Source organism: Girardinichthys multiradiatus, chromosome 9 (genome assembly GCF_021462225.1).
Source record: "Girardinichthys multiradiatus isolate DD_20200921_A chromosome 9, DD_fGirMul_XY1, whole genome shotgun sequence".
Classification (NCBI taxonomy): domain Eukaryota; kingdom Metazoa; phylum Chordata; class Actinopteri; order Cyprinodontiformes; family Goodeidae; genus Girardinichthys; species Girardinichthys multiradiatus.
In genome coordinates this window covers 38307235-38329384 of record NC_061802.1, presented here as the reverse complement: position 1 = coordinate 38329384, position 22150 = coordinate 38307235, and the positions used below count along the sequence as shown (strand labels likewise).

At 40.2% G+C, this 22150-nt stretch overlaps 1 protein-coding gene across 4 annotated transcripts in view; it reads left to right on the top strand.

The window, feature by feature from the left end:
• cpeb2 (cytoplasmic polyadenylation element binding protein 2) overlaps window positions 1-22074 on the top strand; it is a 25785-nt gene extending 3711 nt beyond the window's left edge. The window contains exons 2-11 of one of the 4 annotated variants that reach the window (XM_047374900.1): window positions 10-279; window positions 6081-6171; window positions 9251-9301; window positions 11472-11495; window positions 13864-14037; window positions 14139-14228; window positions 16707-16825; window positions 16936-17050; window positions 17195-17376; window positions 17493-22074. In XM_047374900.1, coding sequence (XP_047230856.1) covers window positions 10-279; window positions 6081-6171; window positions 9251-9301; window positions 11472-11495; window positions 13864-14037; window positions 14139-14228; window positions 16707-16825; window positions 16936-17050; window positions 17195-17376; window positions 17493-17720 — 1344 coding nt within the window. In that variant the 3' untranslated portion in view covers window positions 17721-22074. The remainder of the gene's footprint in view (window positions 1-9; window positions 280-6080; window positions 6172-9250; window positions 9302-11471; window positions 11496-13863; window positions 14038-14138; window positions 14229-16706; window positions 16826-16935; window positions 17051-17194; window positions 17377-17492) is intronic. The other 3 variants (XM_047374902.1, XM_047374903.1, XM_047374904.1) reach the window with 3 other exon arrangements.
• Window positions 22075-22150: the final 76 nt, after the last annotated feature.

Sequence of the window (22150 nt, the reverse complement as noted above, 5' to 3'; positions counted from 1 at the left end):
CTCGCACAGCCTATGGTGAAACCATCCCCGTGGGGGAGCCACCACGGGAATGGCTGGGGTTCCGGGGGGATGTCTTGGGGCCGGGACCACCGCAGAGGGAACGGCATGGGGGTACCCGGTTCGGTCAGTCACGTCTCGCCCCTGAAGAAGCCCTTCTCCAGCAACGTCATCGCTCCCCCGAAGTTCCCGCGCTCTGGAGGATCACTGGGGCCTAAGTCCTGGATGGAGGAGAACATGTTTCGCACGGACAGCAACAGCAACGCCATGTTGCCGCTGCAGGTACGTGTGCTGATCTGTTATTTGATGATTTCAGTGTTAGATTAGCTCATTGTTCAAGTCGTGTAACAAAACTGAATTTGTTTATGTCTGTATAGTATGCATTTTGTTCTTAGCCACCTTATTTACATCTGTTTGCTTCTCTCCTGTTCTCTTTGCTAATTTCACATTTTGTCACTTTAAAACTAAAAACTTCACAGTATTTTACTGTACGTGGTGAACCAACGCAAAGGTTCAACCTGTGTGTAAGTTAACCTCAGTTTCCAATCCAAAGACTGAACATTTGGCTTAAATGCGCAAAACACACCATCCCCACTGAAAAACATGGTGGTGGCAGCATTGTGCTGTGTTAAGGTTTTTTTTCATCTGAAATAGGGAAGCTTGTCACAGTTGGCTGGGAGATGGATGGTGATAAATATGAGACAGTCCAGGAGGAAAGCCTGCTAGAGGCTGCAGAAGACTTAAGACTGAGGTGAAGAGGTTCAGTTTCCAGCAGGACAATGACCCGACACATAAAAGTGTAAAGAATATACATATATTAGACTGATCCAGTCAGAGTTCAGACCTACATTTAATTGAGAGACTGTGACAAGACCTAAAAACTGCTGTTCATAGACGCTCTTTATCCAGTCTGACTGAACTTTGGTTATTTTGCTGTGAAAAATGGGCAAACATTTCAGTCTCTTGGTGCATTGACTCTTAGGAACTGAATACAAATGACTGGCATTAACTAAGATATGTGAATTGATCCTTTAATCATATCGGACCCCAGCCTGTGTGTATAGTGTGTATTTTTGGGAAAAATATTGACTTTATTCATCCTGGTTGTAATTTACCAGAAAATGTTTTAATTTGGACTAGATTAAAGCTTCAAGGACGTTTAAATAACAACTGCAGTTAAAACACTTCAGAGGAAAATTGACGTTTTTGGAATAGCTGTCATCTTTGTGAAAATTTGGGAGATCATGTCACGTCTGGAAAGATGCTGTAAATCATTTGTTTTTACAATGTGTTGGTTCAGACTGAAATTCGCTGATACAACATGTCCTCTTAATTGTTGCCAAGTCTGGTGCGACTGGCAAAACTTGTTTTATTTATACGTATAGCAGGTCTTCACTGGTACTGACATAAAGCACCCATTGGTTGGTTTGGGTTTAGAGATGCACTGATTGGGCTCTGACCAGCTGGTACCAATTCTTTTTTTTTTTTTTTTTGTCTCTTTAGTTCCTAATCTGCTGATTAGAGGGGCCAATTCTGTTTTTGTCTCTAAGGTCCAGAATGTTTCATTTAAATGACATTTTATTAATATCTTGCCTGCCCACCACTGCTCAGAACCACTCAAGAGAAAATTGATCAATTTTGATTATGGACCAAACAATTTCTCCATCACTACATATTAGTTGCTGGATTTGTTTTTTTCAGCTCAAAAATCTGGAACCCAACTATTTAGAGGGTGTGAGAGGGTCATCATTTCTCATGACCTCTGGAGCCAAGTTTTGCACAACAAACTCATGTAAGAGATGAGCACCACCAGACCTGAGATAGTTAGCATATCATTTAGCTAGGAGGAGCTCTACCACTTTCACCAAAAGTGGAGTAAAAGAGAGGCGAGACCTACATTTACATCAGTTGTTTTTGATGTGAAATCCATTTTAAGTAGAAGTAAGCCATGGATTTTTCAGTTATTACAAGCTATAAAAGGATAAGCACATAAAAATATTTCTTTTGTATCACATAAATCAACCCCTGACTTTAATTAATGAAACTGAAACATAAGTATCTTATGTAAGCTGTATCCTCACATGCACTGCAACGCTAAACTTCGCAACTCATCATTAACTGGAGGAGCAGCGATTAGGAACGGAAAATGTGAGAACTGGCCTGACTAGATATTAAACCTAATCCTTCTATGTGTCTCCGAAGCCAGCGTAATGTCACTTTAGGCTCATGACTGATTAGCACAGATACTGTGCAAAAAAACCTAAAGGAAAAAGTATTGTGTGTTCGTCATACTGTATTCTTAACAGGGTATAGTCGTCTGTTCTAGGAGGGAAACTCTGGACAATATGTGGATGTGGTTTTCCAGACATTATCCAGACTTCCTCAAGCTGTCCTTTAGCGTATGACCTTATGTTTTTCTTGTAAAATGCTACCACGAAGACATTCAGGCAGATACTGTTGATAGAAATTTTCCCTGACTTTACATGAGGTTATATCTGGACATCTTTGTCTCCTAATTTGTTGTCTCCTAAATGGCTGATTTAATAATCCATATTTAATAAAGCATCATCAAGCAGTATGACATTTTTAACTGTACTGGTTAAATTTTTCCTACATTCATTAAGTGCGTTTTATTACATTTAATTTACATAAGTCAATTCTGAGAGTAATAGAGCTGTGGCTGCGACTCATTCAAATTAAACTAATGATATCAGCTTGCATAACGTTGCCACTGAGTTGTGCGACTGTTGCTGTGAGTTTGTATTATTTGTGGTATCAGTGCCAAGAAGAACAACGCTTCCATTCCAGGAAACAGGCCCGACTTCATGGATACATTTCCATAAACAGAAATTTTTCAGATTCCAAGTCTTTTCCTTCCTTCCTTTCTGCTTAATGTTCGGCAGTCACTAACAGACTGTATCTCTGAAGCGTCACCTTTTCATCATCACACGGGAGGGAGCCTGAGGAAAGTTAGCGAGAGTCACCCATTCCTTCAGTTTCAGCGTTCAGAATAATTCCCAACCAACATTGTTTGGGCTGAAATTGCCTGTGAGAGCCTTACCTATTCCAGAACAGCCTAATCAACTGAATGAACTCTTTGCTTCAAACGATCTGTTCAGTCACATTTTAAAAGAATTATTAATCTCCATTAAAATATTGGGTTTCTCTCATTTGAACATAGGTAGCTGCCCGTTTGCAATTCTGACTCTTAATTTAACAGGAGAAAAGCAGATTAATCTCTGTCAGAGGACTGAGCATCACTGACAACTTTCTAAGGACGCTTTTTCATTGGAGAGTTTCTCCATGTGCTGTGTATCCGAAGGCGTGCTTATTGACATAAGAATAATTAAAGGTGATATATAAGCCAGCACCTTAACACCAGATAATTAGAAGCTAAATATATTTCCGCTTTGATGGTTTTTTATTCAGAACCTTGCTGAAGTATTAATCTCCTTTGAATGTTTTCAATTTCATGCAGTCGGCCAACGTAAAATTGTGCAAAATTGCGACACAGAACAAAAAGGATACCAGGTTTTCAAGTTTCTTTACAAATAGTGTGATGTGCATTTGTATTCAGGCCCTCTGACTCAATACTTGAACCACCTTTCGCTGCAATCACAGCTGCAATATACACTGCTCAAACAAAATAAAGGGAACACCCAAATAACATCCTAGATCTGAATGAATGAAATATTCTCATTGAATACTTTGTTCTGTACAAAGTTGAATGAGCTGACAACAAAATCACACAAAAATCATCAATGGAAATCAAATTTATTAACCAATGGAGGCCTGGATTTGGAGTCACACACAAAATTAAAGTGAAAAAACACACTACAGGTTGATCCAACTTTGATGTAATGTCCTTAAAACAAGTCAAAATGAGGCTCAGTATTGTGTGTGGCCTCCACGTGCCTGTATGACCTCCCTACAACGCCTGGGCATGCTCCTGATGAGACGGTGGATGGTCTCCTGAAGGATCTCCTCCCAGACCTGGACTAAAGCATCCGCCAACTCCTGGACAGTCTGTGGTGCAACGTGACGTTGGTGGATGGAGCGAGACATGATGTCCCAGATGTGCTCAATCAGATTCAGGTCTGGGGAACAGGCGGGCCAGTCCATAGCTTCAATGTCTTCATCTTGCAGGAACTGCTGACACACTCCAGCCACATGAGGTCTAGCATTGTCCTGCATTAGGAGGAACCCAGGGCCAACCGCACCAGCATATGGTCTCACAAGGGGTCTGAGGATCTCATCTCGGTACCTAATGGCAGTCAGGCTACTTCTGGCGAACACATGGAGGGCCGTGCGCCCCTCCAAAGAAATGCCACCCCACACCATTACTGACCCACTGCCAAACCGGTCATGCTGAAGGATGTTTGAGGCAGCAGATCGCTCTCCACGGTGTCTCCAGACTCTGTCACGTCTGTCACATGTGCTCAGTGTGAACCTGCTTTCATCTGTGAAGAGCACAGGGCGCCAGTGGTGAATATACCAATCCTGGTGTTCTCTAGCAAATGCCAAGCGTCCTGCACGGTGTTGGGTTGTGAGCACAACCTCCATTTGTGGACGTCGGGCCCTCATACCATCCTCATGGAGTCGGTTTCTAACCGTTTGTGCAGACACATGCACATTTGTGGCCTGCTGGAGGTCATTTTGCAGGGCTCTGGCAGTGCTCCTCCTGTTCCTCCTTGCACAAAGGCGGAGGTAGCGGTCCTGCTGCTGGGTTGTTGCCCTCCTACAGCCTCCTCCACGTCTCCTGGTGTACTGGCCTGTCTCCTGGTAGTGCCTCCAGGCTCTGGACACTACGCTGACAGACACAGCAAACCTTCTTGCCACAGCTCGCATTGATGTGCCATCCTGGATGAGCTGCACTACCTGAGCCACTTGTGTGGGTTGTAGAGTCCGTCTCATGCTACCATGAGTGTGAAAGCACCACCAACATTTAAAAGTGACCAAAACATCAGCCAGAAAGCATAAGTACTGAGAAGTGGTCTATGGTCTCCACCTGCAGAACCACTCCTTTATTGAGTGTGTCTTGCTAATCGCCAAAGATTTTCCCCTGTTGTCTTTTCCATTTGCACAACATCATGTGAAACTGATTGTCAATCAGTGTTGCTTCCTAAGTGGACAGTTTGATTTCACAGAAGTTTGATTTACTTGGAGTTATATTGTGTTGTTTAAGTGTTCCCTTTATTTTTTTTGAGCAGTGTATTTAGAGTATGGCTACATGTTTTGGGTTGCTATCCTGTTGGAAGGTAAACATCTCTCACAGCCTCTAACAGGTTTTCCTTCAGGATTGTCCTGTATTTAACTTCATCCATCTTCCCGTCAATTGTGATCAGTTTAACCTTCCCTGCTTGAGATAAGCTTTCCCAAATCACTGCAATCTGGACTATATGGTCTTCTGGGCTTTCTTTGGGCCACTCTACCATACAGGCCATATTTGTGGGGGGCACGGCTAATAACTAGTCCTTTCAGCAGATTGACCCATCCAAGCTGTGTATGTTTTAGATGAACTGTTCACCATGAGATGTTCAAAGCCTGGGATATTGTTTTATAACCTAATACTGCTTTAACCGTCTGTTCTTGTCAGCTGTGTCCCTTGATTACGTTGTTTGTTCACTAATGGTCTCTAACAGGCCTTTCCTTTAACCTCACAACTATGCGCTACTGATGTTGCTCTGTCACATAAAATCCCAGTGATTTTATGTGCAGTGGTTGTTACATGACAAAATGTGGAATTGCAAATTGGTATAAATCCTTGTGCAACTCATTGTAAGGCACCTTGTGGTATACGACTCACTAGGATGTAAACAAATGTTTCTTATAGTTGACTAGCCCCTCACAGACTTACCTCCAGGCTCTTAAATAGAAAAAATAATATGGAAAGAATGTTAATCTGAAGCTGAGGTCCCTGCACACCTAAACCACCTGCGTGTTAAGCCCAATAGTCACGTTTCAAGGGTTTTAATGCTTATAAGCCAAATAACAAATGTGTGTTAAATTTGCACATACATCATGGTGTGTGCTTTCTTCATTAAAGTCTGTCAAATTAACAAACATCCCCCTTTATTTTTCAGGACCGCTCCAGAATGTACGACAGTCTGAACATGCACTCCTTGGAGAGCTCCCTGATTGACATCATGCGAGTGGAGCAGGATCCGATGAAAGGTAAGATGGCCATTCCCTTTCGGCCTCCGCTTCCGGGGTCAGAGGAAGGTGATCGTGCTCAGGGAATTAGCAAGGCACTGTGCAGAGGGAATCATTGCAGGGAACTGACGAGCCTGCTTCTCCAAGGGCTGTGTTGTTTTTCCACACATGGGCTTATTGTTCTCCCCGCTGAGAGCTTAATGCTTGTGCCACCAGCTGCACGTTTACCTGACCTTAAAGCTCTGATCTGGTGGCTCCTTAACCTGGCCAGCACATAGATCTAGTTAAGAAGCGGAGAACGAGCACAGGAGGAAGCCTGCTGCGTTTCTTCAGTATGAGTAATAAGACAGTGTTGTTTTCTGTCTGCTTAGCCTTGTACTTCACTTCGGAGTACTGGACAAATTCAGAATAAGTGCTGAGTTTCTTCTACATAATTTCCAATGATTTGACAGTGACAAGCAGAGAGTGTCCTATAGTGTGACACGCTCCTGGCCTCCTACACTCGGCTGCTGAACATCAGAGGAGCAGTGTCAGATGACTGCACCCCTCTTACCCTCCTCTGCTGCTCCCGCCTGCCTGTGGCTCATTTACAGCCTTGCAAAGCATATATTCCCTCACTTTACAATATTGAAAGAACCGAGGGGGAACATCAGTGGTACAAACAGACACGTCTGCTTTGGTTACTAATTTGTTTGTGGACAAGCAATAAGCACCATCATTCTTTCCCATTTTTTAGTGTTCCACCTGTGCTCTTCTTCCATGAGCAAGTTTTTTGGGGAGTATTTTCCTGCTTGAACAGATGGAGAAGACACGGACCAGTGTGCACAGCAAAAAAGAGGAGGGGGGTGGGCTAATTTTAGATGAGATCACTCCTCAGCACTCTCGATTTGACAGCCAGGAGGGGAGATGACAGGGAAAGATGGCTTATAAGGCTCTGATTGGCTATTTACACCATGACCACAGCATTACACTTAACAGTTTTTAAATAAAACAGCACCTATATCAATATTACACTGTGGTAAGATTATTATCTTTTTTTCATTACTTAGTCAGCCTAAGAAGCTAAGAACCAAACACACTTTTATAAGAGCACAGGGTTTATTCAATCTTTTTTACAGAGAAATTAAACATTTCACATTTTAGTACCACGTATTTATATAATCAAAGCTAAAAAGACAGGAATACACAGTCAAGGAACCCATTATCTACTCCCATGTTCACTCATCTGAAGACTGCAGCTTCTGTGTCAGAGCTTTGGCGGTGCTCAGGGTTAATCCAGATAACACATTCACGCCAAAGTTTCCTGCTTTGTATTCTTTGCATGTTTACAAATGCAGTTTACAAGCATGAAACTGGTCAGTATAGGTCAGACAACTAAGAGAGAAGGTTCAGCAGACAGACCTTCTCTTTTGCGCACTGATTTTCCAAATTCACCTGCAAACGTTTGTGCAGATGACACAGCCAGTCGTTATCTAATTAGGTCACTTAAAAACAGTGTGATTGGTGGAAAATCGAACTTTCAGTGCCTCACAAAAACACCCATGAACCTATTCATCTTATGCCACATGACAAACCTCAGTGGATTTATGGTTGTGTCCAACAAACACTACAACATAACTGTGAAGTCGAATGAAAATGATAACATAGTTTTTCTTTTGTCTTAGCAAATAAAAATCTAAAAACTATAGCGTGTATTTTTATTCACCCCCCTTTACTCTGATACACCTAAATAAAGTCTAGTGAAACCATTTGCCTTTGGAAGCCACACGTGTATGTGTAATTTAGCAGAAATACAGCTGTTCTTCAGAGTTCTTAGATTGAGCTGCACAATATACCCAATCACAGTAGTCATCGCAGTATCACTGTGTGCATTGTCGCAATGGCAAAGAGCTGCTTGGATGCAATATTTGGTTGATTACTTTATATTGGGTACTATGCATCTAGTATCTTACTTGCAAATAATATATTTGCCCAGTTGGATGGAGTGTCACAGTTCTTTATGCTCACACCTGCTCTAGATGTTAGTGAGAAAAAAGTTAACTTTTTGGCATACAAGCAAAATGCTATATATGGCAGAAACCTTTACCACCCCCATGGTAAAATATAGTGATGGTAGTATCATGATTTGGGATACTTTTCTTCAGTAAGGGCAGGAAGCTAAATGCATGGCAATCCTGGAAGAAAACTTGTTAGGGGCTCCTAAAGAAACGGGACTCAGATGGAGGCTCCCCTTCCAGCAGAACGACTCTAAATATACAGTCAGAGCTACGTTCAAATGGTTTAAATCAAAGCATGTCCATTTCTCAGAATGACCCAGTCAAGGTCCAGACATGAATCCGATTGAGAATCTATAAAAGATTAATTATTGATGTTCACAGACACTTTATCCCCTCTATCTGACTAAGCTTGAGATTTTTTACAAAGAAGAATGGGCATAAATTCCAAACTCTTGATGTGCAAAGATGGTAGAGACAACCCCCCAAGAGACCTGCAGATGTAACTGTAGTGAAAAGGTGATTCTACACTTTTCAGATGTTTGTAATTATAAGAAAGGTTAAACGCTATATTTTCCTTCCACTTTGCTACAACATGCAACATTGTGTTGGCCAATTACATAAAATGCACTGAAACACGTGGCTGTAACGAGACAAAATGTGAAACTGTTCAAAAAGGCCCTGTATGTAGAGGCGCTTTGGCTGTACTCAGGCTCTGTATGCTGGTTATTGTGTGAAAATGCCATTTACCAGCATGAAGCCAGCTTTAATTCAGGCATGATCCAAACAGGTCAGACTACAAACGGGAAGGTTCACCTGTTCTGGTCCTCAAAAACAACAATGTGATATGTGTACAATACTTTCTCTTTATAAAAGATTTTAATATTTTTGCTTCAAATCTGCTGCACACTTTCCACATGATGTGATCATCTAAATCTGTGGCTGTTTTCTTTCCCTTCTCTGTTTGTTTGTTTCTGTATTTGTTCCCGTGTAAATGCATTGGCCTCATCCTGTCCTGTCCTTCTGCTTTTCCTCATTGGTATCTGTGTTTGTATTTCTGTGGTTGTGTGTGTGTTTATAACATATGTGTGTGTTTCTCATGTCAGGCCGTGTGGGCTGCCCTAACCCCGGGGCTGACGGCCTTCTCATGCTCAATGGTAATTATCTCCAAGCATCATCTCCCCCCTGTGTCTCCTGCTCCCCTGATGCATCCTCTGTTACTCTTTAACCTCATTAGACACACTCACCAGACTCACGCTGTATGACCTGCAGCACTCCTCATTTACTTTTTAAATACTTTCTATTTTAAATTGCTATAACATTTTTTAAGGGCAACATTCTCACAATATGCCTCAGTAATGATACTCTTATAACATCATCTATATCACCAGTCATGGGGACAGACTCTCCCAAGAGAATAATTATAGTCCTACAGAGAGCTATATTTAGCCTCATATGCAGATCCATGGAATTAAAATAAAGAAAATATCACAATGTAATTTTTTGTTTTTATTTTGTTCTAATTTTAAGCAAAAAACTAAATCTGTTCAAATTAAAAATCTTATCTCAGCAGAAGCTAAATTTAGGTCAGAGAGCAACCCATTATATTATGAGGATGTCCTGTCAGTTTCTTGCCATTTCCTCCTGAGACACATCAGTCAGAACATCATTTTATCCTCATTTTGGAAATAGGTTGTTGTTCGAGCTTTTAAGGTCACACATGCCACTGCGTGTGATTAAGCATCCTCTCTGACACAGGATGCCCAATGCTTTTGTGTAGAGATCCAAAGGTAAGGATTATTTGTGGCTGATTTCTTATTTCCAGCCTGTATAAAGCTTGGACCTCCTGATGCCAATTTTAGTCCATTCTAATTTCTCTTTTATAGCTTTAATATAAGAAGACAATTAGACCCTACATCATTCATACCCCTAGGAGATTTAGATTTAAGGTTATTTTCATCAGGTTTCTGATAGGAAAAGATACTACCATCTTGAAAATGATAATAAGACAATGTACAAGCGAAGCAGTATTATTTTTGAAAGAAATAATTCTCTTTTTATTTACATTTTAACCCAAAATTTATATGTCGAACGTTGTTTATATTCATCTCAAAAATCTGTTACATTACATCAGCCAAATCCTTCTTCTAATTGCTGACCAGCTGTTTGCATGTTTCTATTGGTGCTTTAAAGTTTTACCTTGGTGATGAGCTCCTAGTCTAACAGGTTAAAAGACATCATTGCCATCACCCTAATTTTTAACTCCTTCCAAAGATTTCCTATCAGATTCAAGTCAGGGCTGGGCTGCTCCAAAACATGTTGGTGAAATAAAGGTTAACTTTAAGTAAATCCACCAGGATGAATGGTTGGGCTTAACTATGAAAGAGCAGCATTTAAATTATTTATTTCTAGCTGTCCTTCTACGAGGAGTCATTAATTATGTACTAATTATGTATAAGAAGCAGAGGCAACATCCCTTTGTTGGTGAGAGATAGTTGCTCTAAAAGAGGCTTTTACTAATATATTAAAAATGAAGGCAAAATCATTTCAAACGAAGTTACCACTTTAAACTGTCATTAGTGTCTTGTATTAGCAATTAGCATGGTTAGTGCAGCTGGAGTTACATGTGAGTATTCTCTAGAAAATTCAGATTCTTAACTCTGACATTTCCTAAATGCTGCCAACGTATTCATACCTGACATATTCCACAACAGATGCAAAGTCTTGCTTTCTCTCACTCTCTTGCAGGCTGAATGAACCACAAACATGTCTCGATGTGTTGTTTAAAAAACTCTCTTCAAAAGGCTTCTTACATGTCTTTGCTTCTACTGACTTCATTTTAAACACCTCACTAATACTGAAAATAGTTAACTTTATGGCAGTTCACTGGTGTGGGCTGGTCGAGCTTCTCTGATTCCAGTCATCGGTTGATTTATCTGTGCATTTCTACTGTTGTATGTGTGGTTCTGGCCCTGAATCATTTCGTTCTGGTCTTACATCAGATGCATCTGGATACCGTTTGAATCCTCTGCATATAACAACAAAGATGCAACTTTTGCTTGCTGTTTATTAGTGGACGAAGATGTAAGATGACAATAAGAAACACAACAATATTCAAAACCTGAAGAGAAAAAATATCCTTATTTTGTCTGTCTAGGGGGTTGTAGGCATCAGAAGTATTCAGTTAATTAACAATTCAGGTTAGTTTATTTGTAGTTGGATAAAGAGGTTGTGCGAAATCTGCAGAATAAAGTGTAAAGTCACAATTACCCTTTGACAAATGTCTGCTCAGCTCAAACTTGCCCCCTTGTACTTTTTTACATGCAGCCAGGAGCTATGGGAGACGTCGAGGTAAATACTCCGGTGTGTCTGTCTTCTCGTGGTTTATTCTCCTGTGGCATGTTTCCCTGCTTACTGTAAATGGGCTTTCAATCTGGACTTAGAACTCACTGTATTTGAAAATTTAGGTTCTAGAACATGTTGGTGGTTTTTTTGTTTTTTTGTTTAGTTTTTTTGGAAAGAACTTTTAAATTGTTTTTGCAATACACCAAAAAATCACAAACATTATTTTAGTATGCAAATAGGGATGATAATGGTTTCCAGATCTGGTCATATTAGACTGAAATGCTTTTGGTGTGCCATCTCTCACCCCAAATTGTAAAGATATTATTTTTTTATATTATTATTTTTATACAAATATGTAATAGGTATCGGTATGAGATTCCTATGGTAGGATAACATTGAATAAAAATACTGTAGTGTCACTGTATCAGGGAAGTTACACAACAAATAAAGGACAAAATGACAACTTCTTTAAAACTGAAACACAACAATTATTTTGACTGATGCTAAAATGTTATATGAATACACCAATAGTGCCTATTAGCTATGAATATTTGATCTATAACATTTATTTATTGCTATTTAGATTTTTATACATAAGAAAGTAGAGCATTACAGTAATCAGTTCAGCATGTTATAAAAGCATGCATTAGCCTCTCTGAGATGATAAAACCCAATCTTTGTAGCTTGTTTTAAATAATAAAATGCAGATTTTTGGCTTGAACTGAAGGGTTGATTGTTAGTGTTTCAAAATTGTGCTGCATGTTTCTGTCTCTGAACGTTTGTGCCAATAACAGACACTTATTAAGCTGGATAAATTTCACGGACATATCTAAATATCTAAAATACCATTAGAAAATGCAGCAATAAGTTTTTGGTCATCAGAAGATGCTACAATGTAGAGCTAAGAGTTGTCAGCATAACTATTAACATTAATGCAGTGTCTCCTGATGACACCCACAAATTTGTAACATTAATATAACGAATAATATTAATATGTGATATGGGATACTTTGGACGTTTCAGATTAGTGCTTGGATTTTCACAAATATGAAAATAGATGTGGAAATTAAGAGCTTGAGTGTTTGTTGCATCATTTTCTATAAAAGATCAGCTATCAAGACTGGTTCTGTAAAATGTGAAATAAAATACCTAAATAAGTTGCAGTAACAAAGTATCTCATATCTATCTTTATCTGGGAAGTTATTACAAATATTAAAGTCTATGAGTCAGAGTCAGCCGTTGACAGGTGTTGAATATGTGCAAGTTTCAAAACTTTCTGCATTAACATTACCTGCGGTCCCTTTTAGAAGTATTCATACCCCTTGAACTTGACTATGTGTTAAAATCAGCTGTTCTTATACTGAGGATAAATTACACACAGGTGAACTGGATATTATTTATGGGCATCAGAGTAAGAGAGTTTAAATACAAATGCGTGCGTAAAAAAGCAAAAAAAAAAAACAAAACAATGATTCCCTTCCTCTTCACACATATTCTCTTCTTTGTGTTGGTCTATCAAATGCAATCCCAATGAAATACGTTAAAGTTCTGGTTGTAATATGACAAAATGGGAAAAGTTTAAGGGTGTGAATACTTTTGCCAGGCACCCGAGGTTTGATTCAATATTTTTTAAAGTCCAATCCGAATAAACAGCTGAATATTTCACCTTTAGACTTTTATGAGAGGGATTTGCATTTTCTTTCCTTATCATTTTTTAACACTGAGCTATCTAAGTTTACAGTATAACGCAGGCTTGTTAAGTTTGTTAAAGAATGTTTAAATGTTTCTGTATGTTCCAGTTGATGGATAATTTCGTTTTATTTAAGCTAACAAGCCCCAGGAGGTTCCTGCTCCTTCTGCAACTAATAAAACATTTTAGAAAGCATGATACAACATTTGTCGTTAGAATCGGAAAATATCATTCAGATTAAATACATTTAGCTTCTGTAAAGCTGGCAACTAAATAAATAATACAAGTTTTTTCAGTTATTTTAATTATTTAATTAGGGTGGATAACAAATTGAAGAATTCGGGGCTTACACAATTTTGGTTCCCAGCTTTTTAGCCCTGCTTTCTCCACCATGCTGCTCATGGTGGAGGGTAGATTATTGCTTTTCACAGCCACAGATCTGACAAAACTAAACTGCACATAATCCTGGCTTTAAGCTGCTGCGTTGTCTCAGCATTGCAGTGCAATGAAAGCCGACAGGTTATTTCATAGAGAGCTTTACTCTTAATCTGTCCCTGTTCAAGAGGAGAAATGATTTTCCCTTTAAAAGGTTCTGCTGCTGTGATGTGACAGCGGCTCTGGATGTGTGTTTATGTAAAGGCTTGTAATTTGCTGCGGCCTCACCTTCCTTTTTGTCTATACCAGGCCGCTCCTCCCTCTTCCCAATTGACGACAATCTCCTTGATGATGGCCACGGCAACCAGGGTGTCCCAGGAGTCCTTGGCTCCACCAACTGTTACCCCCACCAAAACGGGGAACGCATCGAACGCTTCTCTCGCAAGGTTTTTGTGGGGGGCTTGCCTCCTGACATAGATGAAGGTAAGGATGACCAGAACAGCTGTACTTTTGGTATTTCTGTCCTGTAACCTGTCTTTCTCTTTCTTCATCTGTCTGTTTTTTCTTTTATCATGTTGATTCAGATGAAATCACCTCAAGCTTCCGTCGCTTCGGTCACCTGGTGGTCGACTGGCCACACAAAGCTGAGAGCAAATCCTACTTTCCACCTAAAGGTGTCAACAAAAGACATGAGCTGCTGGTTCTTAACTTACTTCATAGCTGCTAAACTGTCCTCCCTATACCCTCTACAACTGTTGGCACCCCTGGTGAAGATGTATAAAATTCATCTTGTATTGTAGTGGCATAGTTTCACACTAAAAATGTTCATTTAACTATCTTTATGCATTGGGAGAACACCCCAAATTAAGAAATTAAGAACCGCTTTAAGAAAGTCACACAATTATTATCACCCCTAACATCCATCCATCCATCCATCCACCCACCCATCCATCCATCCATCCACCCACCCATCCATCCATCCTTATCCTTACAGGGTCTTGGGGGAAAGGAGGGGGCTGGTGCCTATCTCTAGCTGCCATTTTTAGTTCCTGTTAAATATTCCATGACATCCTGTTATCCCAGGGTTCAAATATGATCACAGAGAAACCAATGCTTTCTTCCCCTAACATTCCCCTATTTACAGAATAGCTAGAAATGTGACAAACAAGGCTGGACAAAGACTCGGGTTTATCTTGCCGCCATCCACAGTGAGCTGGAAGCTGAAGGGAGTAAAAAAAAAAAAGAAAAAGCTCACTGATGGAGATCTCCAGCAGAGTGACATCTTGAGGTCACCAAGCCTCCATAGTAACAATCAGTAGACACTATCTAGCTGCTCACTACCTGTTAGGAAGGAAGTCTTTTCCATCCTCCTTAGGCCATAGCAACTAATGGCTGCAGGACACTATTGCTGAATATTGTGATGACAATATCAGTTATGATCACCCCACATATTCTGACACTTACAGTGCCTTGTGAAAGTATTCGGCCCCCTTGAACTTTTCAACCTTTGCCACATTTCAGGCTTCAAACATAAAGATATAAAATTCAAATTTTTTGTGAAGAATCAACAAGTGGGACACAATCGTGAAGTGGAATGAAATTTATTGGATGAGTCAAACTTGTTTAACAAATAAAAAAACTGAAAAGTGTGGCGTACAATATTATTCGGCCCCCTTGAGTTAATACTTTGTAGCGCCACCCTTTGCTGCAATTACAGCTGCAAGTCACTTGGGGTTTGTCTCTATCAGGTTTTCACATCGAGAGACTGAAATTCTTGCCCATTCTTCCTTGTAAAACAGCTCAAGCTCAGTGAGGTTGGATGGAGAGCGTTCATGAACAGCAGTCTTCAGCTCTTTCCACAGATTCTCAATTGGATTCAGGTCTGGACTTTGACTTGGCCATTCCAACACCTGGATACGTTTATTTGTGAACCATTCCATTGTAGATTTGGCTTTATGTTTTGGATCATTGTCTTGTTGGAAGATAAATCTCCGTCCCAGTCTCAGGTCTCTTGCAGACTCCAACAGGTTTTCTTCCAGAATGGTCCTGTATTTGGCCCCATCCATCTTCCCATCAATTTTGACCATCTTCCCTGTCCCTGCTGATGAAAAGCAGGCCCAAACCATGATGTTGCCACCACCGTGTTTGACAGCGGGGATGGTGTGTTCAGGGTGATGAGCTGTGTTGCTTTTACACCAAACATATCGTTTTGCATTGTGGCCAAACAGTTTGATTTTGGTTTCATCTGACCAGAGCACCTTCTTCCACATGTTTGGTGTGTCTCCCAGGTGGCTTGTGGCAAACTTTAAACGAGACTTTTTATGGATATCTTTGAGAAATGGCTTTCTTCTTGCCACTCTTCCATAAAGGCCAGATTTGTGCAGTGTACGACTGATTATTGTCCTATGGACAGACTCTCCCACCTCAGCTGTAGATCTCTGCAGTTCATCCAGAGTGATCATGGGCCTCTTGGCTGCATCTCTGATCAGTCTTCTCCTTGTTCCAGATGAAAGTTTAGAGGGACGGTCGGGTCTTGGTAGATTTGCAGTGGTCTGATACTCCTTCCATTTCAATATGATTACTTGCACAGTTCTCCTTGGGATGTTTAAAGCTTGGGAAATCTTTTTGTATCCAAATCCGGCTTTAAACTTCTCCACAACAGTATCTCGGACCTGCCTGGTATGTTCCTTGGTCTTCATGATGCTCTCTGCGCTTTGAACAGAACCCTGAGACTATCACAGAGCAGGTGCATTTATACGGAGACTTGATTACACACAGGTGGATTTTAATTATCATCATCAGTCATTTGGGACAACATTGGATCATTCAGAGATCCTCACTGAACTTCTGGAGTGAGTTTGCTGCACTGCAAGTAAAGGGGCCGAATAATATTGCAAGCCCCACTTTTCAGTTTTTTATTTGTTAAACAAGTTTGACACATCCAATAAATTTCATTCCACTTCACGATTATGTCCCACTTGTTGTTGATTCTTCACAAAAAAATTTTATTTTATATCTTTATGTTTGAAGCCTGAAATGTATGCTCCACCCTTGTAAATTATTAAGAGAGAAGATAAAGTGCTGTGCTATTGGCCATATTTGGTTGTACTGAACCCGCATTAAGTTCCTGCATGCTTGTGTGCTTGTCGAAGGGTACGCCTTCCTACTGTTCCAGGAGGAGAGCTCCGTGCAGGCCCTGATTGATGCATGCATGGAGGAGGATGGGAAGCTCTACCTGTGTGTTTCCAGCCCCACCATCAAGGACAAACCTGTGAGTTCAACATGCAGCAGCTCTCAGGCAGAAAGAAAAAGAGGTCTCACGAACATTATTTTATGTCTTTCAAGAGATGTGATTTAATCTTGTGCTGTGTTTGACTTTAGGTGCAAATCCGACCATGGAACCTGAGCGACAGCGATTTTGTGATGGACGGATCTCAGCCTCTCGATCCCCGTAAAACCATCTTTGTGGGAGGTGTCCCTCGTCCCCTGAGAGCAAGTAAGTACACCTAAATTTGTTTAGTAGACACCAGTATAATACAACAAATCTATGCTGACTGTAGCCACAGTTGGACAGCTCCTGTTTCGTCCTTTATGTAGCATCTTAACTCTTTCTTAATAATTTTTTTCACCCCTTGTTTAGTTGAGCTGGCCATGATCATGGACCGCCTCTATGGTGGAGTGTGCTACGCAGGGATTGACACTGATCCAGAGCTCAAGTACCCCAAGGGGGCAGGGAGGGTGGCCTTCTCCAATCAGCAGAGTTACATCGCTGCCATCAGTGCAAGATTTGTCCAGCTGCAACACGGCGATATTGATAAACGGGTACAGTTTTTTAACAATTCACATACACCGTTCTCCTCTATTCATGTCTATGCCACCCAGTTATTAAGATGTTATATTCACACAACTTCTGGATGCAAAAATATGTGTAAATGCAGGTGGAGGTGAAGCCCTACGTCCTGGACGATCAGCTGTGTGATGAGTGCCAGGGGGCTCGCTGCGGAGGGAAATTCGCTCCCTTCTTCTGCGCTAACGTCACCTGTCTTCAGTACTACTGCGAGTTCTGCTGGGCCAACATCCACTCCCGTGCAGGGCGAGAGTTTCACAAGCCTCTGGTGAAAGAGGGCGCCGATCGCCCCCGGCAGATTCACTTCCGCTGGAACTAGGGCTTTCGAATCCGCGTCCATAATGATGGTCAGAGTTAAGGGAAACACTGTCTAACGGGAAAAAGAGCTTCGCTCTGCCTCTCCTGCTAACCTAAGCTATCAGTATAATCAAGTGCGTAACACTATACAATATATACTACATATAGCTATATATCTTTTGTAGCAGCCAAACACCGCAAGCCTCAGTTTTTCACCAAAACCCCCCTCACATCTCAGGCTCTGACAACTCTACAACTCTTTTGTGGTACTTTCATCTTTTTCTAAGAGGAGATTTAAAAAAAAGAGATTGATTTTTGTAGCTTTTTTTATTATTATTATTATTATTATTATTATGATTATTATTATTGTATGTGAGATTTAAAGTAGATACAGGAATGTTTTCTGCATGGGGCAGCTCGTCTGTCTGTCTGCTGCTAGCAACCACACTGTGCATTTAGTGCACACTTGTTTCTGGGAAAACCTCGATTATCTGACATTGACACGTGCCGCAGGTTATTAACCAAAGGTAGCAAAATGGTAGGAAGCTCAAAACTGACACTGTCTGCCGCGGAAACAAGCGTTAATTCATAACGCTCTTTTCTTTTCTTGCTAGAGAGTTTATTGAAAGAAAACAGAAGAAGACAGGGTTATTTTTTTTTGTGCTCATTCTAACCTGTAGAGTGATACCTCAAAATACAAAATCCAGTTTCTGCTAACATTTATACTTAAGAAGGCTATTTTAGAAGCTTTGCTGCTATATATAAATATATATGAATAGATATGTAGGTGTTATATTTAAACCCGAATCATGTACAATGAAATGCAGTATGCACTCAACCACTTCCAGCGCCACAGAAAGAGTTAGAGTGCATGTAGTCACAACAGGCTTATAGCTGCAGAACTAGCATGCAGGATCGATGTGAGAGAGACAAGTAAACCAAATCAGCTGATCACTGAAATCCTCTTTAAAAGCTTAAAAACTGAAACTCTGTACTAGGTAGCATGATCATCAACTACAGACTCCTAAGTGAAAAAAAAGTCAGATGAAGTTAGGTAAGAAGAGAAAAAAAACTTACATAAACTTGCATGCATCGATGTTTCTCCGTTGTTTGATCTGTTTACATACTATCAACACAAAAAGTGATATTGGTTCTAATGTAGACTTAGTAGACGCCATCTTTTGGTGACATGGCGGCTTGTATAGAAACAAAAATGAAATCAAAAGCAGAGTGGTGTTCAGTGGGTTGTGTTTGTGTTGTCCCTGTGCTGTGTGATTGTTCTTAGTGTAGACTGAGGCTCTAGTTTTGTTATCAACAGATTATGTAGAAAAAAATACAACAACATGCCTTCACTTTTCCTAACATTGAACCTTCGAATGGTTCCAGCTGGACAGTTGCAAACACAAGACAACTGAGTCACACTATTAAGCATCCTTTATTGGCTTGCATGCAGTGTTTTGCAAAAGTATTCACACCCATGCAACTGCATTCTCCTGTGTGGCGTATTTTATGTTATAGACCAACACAAAGTATTGTAAAGTTCTGAAATGGAGGAATATTACACATGGCTTAAAAACCACCTTTTGCTTCTATCAGATTGGCACATCTAGAGTCTGACATTTGTCTGGAGAAAAGCCTCAAGGCCAGTCAGTTTAAATGGGGCGTACATCAGTTTTCAAGTCTTACCACAGAGTCTTAAGTGGATTTAGGTCTGGTCATTGAGTGGGCCTTTCTAACACAAGAGTGTGCTTTGATCCAAATTGTTCCACTGTTGCTCTGGCTGTGTTTAGGGTTGTATTGCTGAAAGGTGAACCTCCACCCTAAGCCCCTTACAGGTTTTCTTCCAGGATTGCCCTGTATTTAGCTCCATCCATTACCCATCAACTGTAACCAGCTTGTCTCTCTCTGCTGAAGAAAAGTATCCCAACAGCATGATGCTTCTCCACTATTACCATGGGCCTCTTGGCTGCTTATCTGATTAATGCTTTCATTACTCTCATCACCCTGCTTTAAACTTCTGCAAAACGTTTTCCTTGACCTTTCCTTGACCTGTCTGCTTTGTTCCTTGGTCTCCATTTTGCGGTTTGTTCTCTGATGTTCTCTAACAAACCTCTGAGGCCTTCACAGAGCAGCTGGGTTTATTCTCAAAGTAGATTATACAGGTGGAATCAGAAGGGCCTTGGGTTTAATTCGGAGGTCTCAGAGTACAGAGGGCTGAGTAGACATGCATGCAAAACATTTCAGATGACAACTTTTAATTGACAAAAAATGCAATCCATGTATCCTTGTCCTTCTACCCCACAGTTATGCACCACTTTGTGTTGGTCTGTCAGAAAATACCAATGGTATACATTGAAGCATGTGGCTGAATAAAAAAGTGGGTTGTGAATATGTTTGCAAGGTTCTGTATATTTTGTGGAGCTGCAGCCACACAGAATGTGGCTGCAGCTCCACAGGAAACTGACCCGGTTACTGGACGACGAAGCATCTCCTCACCACACTTTTACAATGAGGAAGATGACCTAAAATGAAGCTCTCCTTGTTTGTTATATACTTTTCCGTCAGTTTCCACCCCAACCCTTGAAAGACTTTTGACAGAACTGTTTAGGGACAATCTTTACTGTGAGAACGGCCGCCCGGCCGTCCACTCAGTACACGTGTGTCGCTCCTGTGTCGTCGTGAGTTCAGTGTCCCCCTCTTCCTCTGTCTGGTCCGCAGTGTCAGTCAAGTGTGTGCTGTTACAAAACCTTAACGGGATGGAAACTCAAAGCTTATATATTCTTATAGCTGGTTTGTATAATTTAAACTATTTGTGTCGACGACTACTTACCCTTCACTGGCTCTTTGAGATGTTTTTGATAATACATATTATTATGCACTACTTTTCTATTTACCCACTCCTCGCCTCCCCTTCTAATGATTTCAGTGCAAACGTGGGCTCCACTTACTGTATTTATTATAACTGCATAGATGATTTATTAAATGTTATTTTTTCACGATTACCTATTTAAGATGTAGCGTAATGCGGTTCTCTGTGTTATCTTACGTTATCTATGTTCTTTGTGACTGAAGCCAGAATCCCTGATTTTCTAATATATTTTAGTGGAATTGGATGTTGTGAGGACCGGGAGTCAAACAAAAAGAAAAAGAAATGAGCTCAACCCGCCTCCCTTCCTTTAGTTCCCGGTGCATCTGATGATGCGTGAATATCGTCACCTGTAACACTTGACTCGTACTGTTTTCGTGAGGTTCTATTTTCTATGTTGAACACTGTTCGTTTGCTCTGTACGTGTCCTTGTTTCGTTTTTGTAAAAGCATATTTATTTCACTATTTTTGTAGATGATAAAAGAAATTTGATTTTGATTGTATTTTTCTATTTAAATAGGACTAATATTACAATTTATTCCCCCCGCCCCCCTGCCCCGGACCCAATTATGCCCCAAAGGTTCAGAGGAATCATGTCATCAGTAACACCATCAGATGTTTTTGATACACAGGTGATTCTTATTTTGATACACGAGGCACATGTTTGAAGGAAGGAAACATGAAGATTTTCTTTGAATCTGGGAAGACACTTGACATTGTCACCCCTCCACCCCCACCGTTGCATCGAGGCCCCGCCTGCCTGTCCTCATAGATGCTCTGAAACTTGAATATAACACATTTTGAAAGGCCGACTAACCTCGACTCCGTGTTGTGATGTGCAATACTGTTTCTAATGTTTGTATAAAAGTAAGAACTACAGTGTAGACCTTTTTAAATGCAGATTTATTTTTTTCATTGCATATTTTGCAGATTTCTGATCCACAGTGTCATTTTTTTACCGTCAGAAAAAGGAACCCCGTTTTTTCATTGCGAGTATTTTTAAATCCAGATATCTTTGTACCGATGTAAATGATTGTAGTTATTTTGAATAGTGTTTTGCTAACAAAAGGAGAGACTTTTTCATGCGTATTTGTATTTCCTTTCATCTTGTTTTATCCTGCATTTTTATTCTCATTTAACAGTAGCAAATTTTTTGGAGTAATTTGTCATATTTAAATGTCATTGTTTTTGTGAGGTTATTTTTTTGTGGAGACATAATATATTTGAGATGCTAACTGCTGAGATATTTTTGAGTTTTTAATTATTTTTGAAGCTAAATATTTGTAATTTTATTGTTAAGTGACTAATTTCTAAATCAAAGTTTGTGTATAGATTGACAAAGCGGTCTATGAGGTGTTTGGATTGCAATTATTACTGAATGGTTCTTTTATATGCAAGATGAATATCATGTTTATTTTTATTTTTGTTGGTTTTGTATTTAAATGGGGTGTTGATTACAATCTTCTCTTCTTTTACTTCCTGAATAAAGACCCATTCTGTTTGGACACAATCTGACTCAGTGTGTTTTTCGTCTCTCGGAGTTGTAAGTCTTAACACGTACTGAGTGTTAAACAAGCATTTCTGTT